General features: G+C 32.8%; 1 protein-coding gene and 1 long non-coding RNA gene across 3 annotated transcripts; both read right to left on the reverse strand.

The window, feature by feature from the left end:
* Positions 1 to 4119: 4119 nt before the first annotated feature.
* Positions 4120 to 4674, reverse strand: LOC118480174. The gene has a single exon (XM_035974887.1). It carries the CDS (start codon positions 4672 to 4674, stop codon positions 4120 to 4122), a length of 555 nt encoding a protein of 184 aa, XP_035830780.1.
* Positions 4675 to 5542: 868 nt separating this feature from the next.
* On the reverse strand, positions 5543 to 8259 carry LOC118480523. Of its 2 annotated transcripts, XR_004863115.1 has the most exons (7): positions 8015 to 8259; positions 7684 to 7836; positions 7212 to 7582; positions 7080 to 7125; positions 6886 to 6953; positions 6695 to 6808; positions 5543 to 6355 (listed from the first exon to the last, which is right to left on the reverse strand). It is a non-coding gene; the product is annotated as an uncharacterized LOC118480523 (long non-coding RNA). The 2 variants fall into 2 exon arrangements; XR_004863114.1 differs by having other exon boundaries at positions 7212 to 7836.
* Positions 8260 to 8472: the final 213 nt, after the last annotated feature.

Here is an 8472-nt window from a genome sequence, read left to right on the forward strand (position 1 = left end):
GGAAGACTCAAACCTAGCAAATTTGTACCGGGCCTCGGCTGTAAGACACAGTCACCACTATGGGCCGCCTCGGCCTCATGGGTGTGGGCTCGCTACACCTAAATAGATCTATCAATCATGTCCCTCGGTCCTACGACGAGGATTAATGGCTTTTAGTAGCCGCCTACCCACTCACATGATCTAACGGTGTTTGAAAGTCCCTCCTTAAGCTAACCATACCATGTATAAAAATGTCGGTATAATTGTAACATGTATTTCACCCCCGAAGTTGTAAAACTGAAAACAGTTAAAAAGAAAAGGGGGACATGAACTCACTGAAGTGCGTCTCCTGTATCGTACTCAAATCTCCGGTCTCGTCAGCAAATACGACCCCCTACAATGTACTAATGTCTATTAGACGAACGGGCCGTGTCTTGCTTTTGTATTTCGGGTTTGAGTTACGTTACTTTGTTATTGTTCCAAGTCATAACTTCTTGTTAAAATAATAGTAATTATTTTAACTTAAATTTTATTTTTAGGATTTCGGAATAATAGTTAGGCAACTATTTCATGTTCATACTTTTCAAGTATTTTATATGTGTATTTCCTTCCCAAGGATGGGGGTATTTATACATGTATTTTGGTGGTTCCGAAAATAATATATTTTTAAATTCCACTTAGAAAAATATATTTAACACATTTGTCGAAAATAATGTATTCCCAAAATATATACTTTTCCCAAAAATAATATATTTTCATTCTTTGTGTCCAAATAATATTTTCCCAAAATATTTTCGTAAAAGTATTTCCGGAATTATAAAACGTGATGGCATTTTGATAAGTTACATTATCTTGCCCTAAATAATATAGCTAGTTCACAAAATAACGAATAATCACACAAGCGTTATAGTATAAAAATGTATATTCGAAATATATATTTATCCATTTTTATTTCAGAAAATCAACCTCTGACACTTGTATTTTGTTACAAAAATTATGGCGAAGTTTATATTCGAAACACAAGTTATAAAATATCGTTTCTTTTCAAAACCAATCAACAATCATCAACAATCAATCTTTACATTCGCAAGAGCAAAAATATATGGGTTACACACTAATCATGAACTTGATATATTTCGAAAACGCGTAGTAACTTGGTAAAGTTTTAGTGGACTTAGTTACGTTCCAAAGCGTATTTATTTCTTTAAAAATCATTCTTTTAAAATAATTTAGTGTTTACAACTTATAAACAATTTTTCCAAAAATAAGACTCTTGAACTCTTCTTGTAAATAAAAGATTTTCACACTTATTTCATTTCCAAAAATATGTAAGTGTATGTAAAAATCATAATCTTTTAGAGTTCATTTCTTGAACTTGGTTTGTTTACAAAAATCTTTTGTAAAACTTGGATCAACATGATCATCCATCAACTTGTTCACTTATATTTTAAGAAAATCATTTTTATTCAAGTTCATGATCAAACTAGAAGGTGGTTATTTTATGTATCACATAACCACTTTCTATTCTTGTTAAATCATGTTCCTAAACATTATTTAACAAGATCATATGGTGATTAACATCACACAAACAAGAATCATCATAAAATTAACAATATGTTCACTACAACATCATACTATCAACATTTCATCTTCAAGTAACTTTCATGTAAAGCTTCATGTTTCTATTTTTGAGTTCTTGTTCTTTTAGTGTTTTAAACATACTAGTCTTACTACAACTTTTAACCATAAAAGCAAGATGATCAAGAGTTAAACAAGAGCTTACTACTAGCACAAGGCTAGGGAAGAATCTAGTGAAGAAGATGATGAAAAGTGATGATGAACAAGCGAGAAACAAGGTCCTTTGAAGCTCCACAAGTTGCAACTTCCTTGAATCACCTTACAAGCTTGAATGGAACTTGAATAATGGATGAAGATGGTGGTTTTGTGGTGGTGATGGGGGCGGTTGAAGTGAGCCGAGAGGAGGGAGTGGGAGAGTGAGGGTGAGGGTGAGGGTGTGATAATGAGAAGTAGGGTGGTGATCATAGTGCCATGCTTAAATAGATATGTTTATATATTATGGCAACTTCTACAATCAAGATCCAATAAACAAATGGGAAATAATCTAAACAAGATATGAGAGTATGGTGTAAATCTTGGGGTAGGTCCATTTAGGACCGAATTCGGTTTGGGGGGGGGGGGGGTTAAGGGTAAAGTTTTTGCAACTAAGTGGTAATTACAAGTTAGAATTCAAGTATGCACTCATATATGTTATTTATTTGATATTTAGTGGGTGTTAGGGTGTTCGGGGATCATGACAAGCCAAGAAATAATGAAACAATGTGTTTGGCAAAAATTTGGTGTCCCGGGTAATGTCCGGTTATTCGGTTGGATACTGTTCCGTTAAAGTGCTTAATTATTCCTTAAAGTGTCTTATATATATATATATATATATATATATATATATATATATATATATATATATATATATATTGTAACACAATTGATCCCCGGCACTTAGGAAAGTATACAGGACCATTCTACCATATTTTTGCACGTTACTAGTGTGTTTCAGTGCTGAATTTTATTAATAAATGCAGAATTCTGCATTTAAAGTGTGTTTTAGGCACTTCCCGACACTATAACTATCACCTAGTGACGCAGTTTTATGGTCCTCACTTCCCTACACTCCATACTAGTGTAGTACCTAATCCCTGGCTCATACTGGGCCTCAAAAACACTGTCTGTCTATTGCTGGCATTGTTAGCATGTTTCTGAATCATCCGTTCAGTGTGCTAACTGTGCTTTGTGCATCAAGTATGTCACTAAAGTTTGTGTGTAATAAATGGAGTGACTGTATGAAATATGATGCATATGTATGTATGATACAAAAATCATAAAGCAGTTTAAATTGTCAGTTGCAATCAAGCACAGTCATTAAGCACATAATTAAATATAATTAATTGTACAGTACCTGTAATTGTGAGGGTTGTCACATTTATATCATACATCAGAATCACATAAACAACTTTATAAATAACTTTACAAATACAAATGAGAATACAACAGTAAAGATCGAAATTTTATATCATACATCAGAATAAGATAAATACATGAGCAAAGTGAAATCCAATAAAATCAACAATGGATAAGACAAATGGTAGATACACCAAATGCAGATCACTTTTTTTAGATTCATATATGTCTATCATAACATGCACTATAACTACATAGTAATCGGATATAAAAAATTAGGACTATTAGAAGTTGTTCGAGTATAAGCCGCAACAACAAACGCAATCATAACCAACAATGGATTGAAAAAAAAATAGGGAGATACATGAATACACCACCGTCGATTACAACTTCTTCATTAAAACAGCAAGAACCATAATCGGCTATGGAATTCAAAACTAAAAGAATAAACATGAAAAAGTACAAAACAAATCAGATTATTTAACAATACCTTTGTTATTATCCAAGATGATATTGATGAAGATCGGAAGAAATCGAAGATGAGAGAGTTTCTTGGAGAAAGTTTACAAAGATACGTGGAGAGAGAAAGGAACCTAGATTTTGTGAGGATCTTGAAATAGTTAGAAGGTTTAAATATATCCCATGTAACCGGGTCGGATCATCCCATTTAGTTTTTGGTCAACATCTGTTTGACTTTTGGTCAACATCTGTTTGAGTTTTGGTCAACATCTCATTTAGTATTCAATAGAAATTTGAATAACTCAATCAGTGGTTTGCACTTCTTTTTGACTTTTGGTCAACAGTTGGATGGAAACCCATGTTAGATTGAACAGTGTTTTGAACAGATATTTAAACATCTGTTTAGACTTAAACAGATGTTGGGGCTTAAACAGATTTTGGCCTTCTATATCAGTTGTTTGGACATAAATATAGTAGAAACTCGATAAATTAATACTCGATTATTTAATAAACTCTCTAAGATAATATTTTTTGCCGGTCCCGACTCAGGGATAGGGTGCTAAACTAATAATTCGCTAAAATTATAAGATAATACATTTTTGATAATTTCTTTAGACCCCATATAAAATATAAATTAATAATTCCTTATATATAGCATATTACATGAATGATTTATGAAGGTTTCTTGAAAAATGACTCAATTGTCTTTTATTTTTTGTTGAAATCAATTTCCCCTTGAATCTCGTCTCTAATTTTTCTTAGCATGGTAAGAACTTCTGGTGTTGTTTTCTCATAGCTTAACAAGAAATTGTTCAATGGGATTGCCGCTTTAATAGCTTCATTTCGCGAAGGGGGCTCCATTGTAGAACTTTCATCATCTTCTTCATCGATATCATCTTTATTAATTCCAATAACGCTTTCAATAATTTCTTCATCAGTCAACAACTGTGCAACTACATTTTCTTCTGGGTGAGTCAGAACATCTTCGACATCCATTGCATTGCGATAACCCAACTCTTTGATCAAATTCTGGAGTTCTTGAGTGCTTTCACCACCTTCATCTGAGTTCTCAAAAGTCTTGTTATCTGTTGATCGAAGTTTACAATGATGAAAGCAGTTCGCAGTTGTATTTGCACGAACATCCATAGTCCATGCTGAAATTGCAAGATTCATTGCATCTAATACATTTATTTTTGCTGGATTTGGAACCCCTAATTCATAACCCTCCAAAAGACTTCTATAAAATCGACGACGATAATGCATCTTAAAAGCTCGTATGATCCCCGATAATGCATCACCTACAAACCATAGTTACTATGAACCCATTCTTGCAATTGCTTTTGAGTGAGACTTGGATTATCCTTGTTGTGCTTGCATAATGCTCTTCGAATCTCGTCTGTCATTGTTGTTTTTTTCATACCTTTAAGATGGGAAGCCATGTTGTGTGTATGATTTGTTTGTGTTAACCTATTTTGATCTTGTATTTATATAGAAAATATTTTTAATGTCCATAAAGTGATACATTGAACACAAGAAGCATAATAAGGTGGGAGATTGAAGGTTTCTTTCAAATTGGGCCGTTCATTTGATATACATGCATTGTATACAATAATTAAGTGGAAGCTTGAAAGGTGTTTGTAAACTAAGTATTCTACTATAAATTAATAAAATATTACTTAATATATAAATTAATAATTATTAATTTATCAATTAATTAATAACTCTTTTAATTAATAAATTTTGGTGGGCCCAAGTGTATTATTTTACAGAGTTTCTACTGTAAATGTTTGACCTTAAACAGATGTTTGGCCATAAACAGATGTTTGGCCATAAACAGATGTTTGACCTTAAACAGATGTTTGCCCATAAACAGATATTTGGCCTTAAACCAAACATCTGTTTAAGGTTAACATCTGTTTGACTATTGGTCAACATCTATTTGACTTTTGGTCAATATCTGTTTGACTTTTGGTCAACATCTGTTAACATATAAACATTGTTAACATAAATTACAAATAATTAGCTAATAGACGACACATATTTAGCATCTTAAATCATCAAGACCCTTAACAATTTGACCATATGATTTAATCGTGTGTTTTATCTTAGATGGGACAACTCGAAAAGAAAATTAACTAAAAGGATAATATATTAAACGGGTCAAAAATGCTCAAAGTGTATTTTACTGCATAAATACTGTTACATATAAACACTGTTAACATAAAACACTGATGCAATATCTACTGTTGATGCCGAACTACTAAACTACTATTGTTGTTGGGCAGTGGTTCACCTTTGGTTGTTCAGACCTTTGGCTATTTCTTGTAGCTTTGCTGAGTCAGGATTTTCTACCAACATCTGTTTGATGGCCACTTTAAAATATTCGGATTCTTGTTGCGCCTCTTCTTCTTCATCCATCTGTTTTTGCCTCTTTGTTTGATAGACAACAACAGCAGATGGAACAATGGGTTTAGCAGATCTTTTAGTTGGTACGGTCTGTTTGATTGAAACCTCTGATGCTGGATAATCTGGCTTTTTAGGAACAGAGGAATCTTTCTTTCTTCTTTCTTCCAATTTTTTGTATGTCTTTATCACTTTAATCTCTGTCCACCTTGTGATTTGATTCCTTGAGCCATAATTTATAGTTATAAGCTCTTCCTTCATTCTCTTCAATTTCAAAGCCCTTTCAGGTACATTCTTTTTATACTGGGACCAGACTGGTGGGGTTGGTTTTATTGTTGAGTCTTCAAGCATCTTTTGTATTCTTGCAATTTCTTGCTTAAGCTCACTTATGGTCTAGTCTTTGAATTGATACCTTTCTGCCTTGTATTTCTTGTTTTGTATGATGTGGTCAATGTAATCTTTCCTTAGGCTTTCATCATCTCTTTCTGCCACCTATCCACCTCCAAAAGATCGAGACAGCTTGAAGCATGACCTGGACTTGCTGTAATTCCACCAGTTCAGTATTTAATCCCAATATACCAACTCAATACAAATAACAAATATTTGGTGTGCTATACATGTAAATAACTCAGGAAACAGATTTAAAACCATAAATATGGATTATAGAGATCTATGAATGAAACATGGGTGAATAAACCAACAAAACTGATTGTGAAAAACAAAACCTACAAACATATTAAAATCAATCTACTCGTAATCACATGGTACACCAATGCATGCATCTGAATAAACAATAACAAATCAAAGACAAAATCAAAAGCCACAAACATATCAAACAAATTTCATGAATCATGAAAGAAATTAGGTCACGGATTGTTACCAGATTTCGCGAGAGAAGAATCGATGGAAGCATTGGAGAAGATGACGATTTCAAGAAACTTTAATCTGGAAAAGATGACGGCGAAGCAGAAGACGATTTCAAGAAATATAAGATCTGTATACAGATTTGAAACCCTAAATTTGGATTATAGAGATCTATGAATGAAACATGATCATAAAATAAAAAATTACCTTCGTGATATTAAGCTGATCGGCTTTCAAATCGGAAGAATTGTAGAGGAGACACCCGATTAAAATGTCTACACTTGTAATAGGTTGAATCAGAACATATTATATTGAATTTTGATTTAACACCCATGATTAAACACTTTTAAGAATTATAGCATACAAAAAGAGAAATTAAGATCCATTTTCCAAAAACATACCAACCACCACATTCCTCACATATTAAGTTTTCTAACATGCTGGTTGCTGCACATTAAACACACTAATCAAAATGAAAGAATAACAAATGGACTCAAGAGTAACAATAGAAGTTAAACATCAATAACAAATACCTGAATTTCACCAGGTAGCAATATTCCCCTGAGCCACTTGAAATTCCAATTTATTTTATCATGTTCTCTCATATTTGAAACGGGTCGAAGAACCAGATGTAGTGGTCATTTTTATGAAAAAATATATAAACATTGCAGACCAAAATTTAGATCCATATACAAAACCTATAAAAACCCCTATATATAACATTGAATTGTCTGAAGCTTCAAAACTAAATAAAAAAAACCAATAGAAAACTAATCCTATGAATTTCAAAATTCACGATGCGAAATATCATACCTAACAATAGATAAATATGTTAATCTGAACTAAGTGTACAGTTTCTAACCCCACAAACAATTAAACTAAAAATATAAACAATACCTGAATCCTGTCCGAAAAATCCAAACACATGCAACAATAAAAAAACAAAAACCTTCATAGTCGGATCGGATAATCAATAAAAAAAACGATCGAAGATGAATGTTATACCTGGATTTGATCGTATCTTCAAAGAAATATCGTTGATGGTAAAATATACCTGAAAAGAAGTGACGGTGACAAAATTCCATCATCACCGGCGTCACCGACGAACATGAACAGTTCAGATCTACAAAATTCCGTCAAAATCTGCTAGATCACTTGCTGAAATCACGAACAGTGTCCATAAACCGATCAATGAGCATCAATTAACCACAATATAACCGAATCAAAGGTGGAAAATTGGAAAAAAAAATTCCAGATTCGAAGCTCCGGTAAGTAGTAGATTGTTGTAATTAGAAGAATCAGAAACATATATAACGATTAAAAGATGAATACAAACCTGGCAAGTCGAATCAAGACTCGGATTCTCATCCTTCTATGTTGCATCCCACCCTCTCGTTGCTCCTAACCCTAATCTTTACCTTAAACGAAAAACATAAACTTGCCTTGAAGATAGATTACAGAGGATTCAAGGAGAAAGAAGGGGAAAATCAAGAAAGAGTGAAGGAGATTTGAAAGAAGGGGAAGCCCTAAATGCGAGACGAGATAGATAAAAGAGGGGAGTGGTACTGTTGGACGGGAAAATGGAAAAAAGGATGCCCTAATATACTGACACGTGACCCAAATAACTTTCATTTATTATATATAATATATAAAACTAAACGATGAATTCTATAGCTTTCATTTTGTATGTATTATTTTGGTTGATTTTTAAATTTCAATCTCACCACCTCATATAGACGCTTTTAGTTTAACTATTTATTAATTTATTTAATTTTCTACGTTGTTTAACTTAAA

Source organism: Helianthus annuus, chromosome 7, assembly GCF_002127325.2.
Source record: "Helianthus annuus cultivar XRQ/B chromosome 7, HanXRQr2.0-SUNRISE, whole genome shotgun sequence".
Classification (NCBI taxonomy): domain Eukaryota; kingdom Viridiplantae; phylum Streptophyta; class Magnoliopsida; order Asterales; family Asteraceae; genus Helianthus; species Helianthus annuus.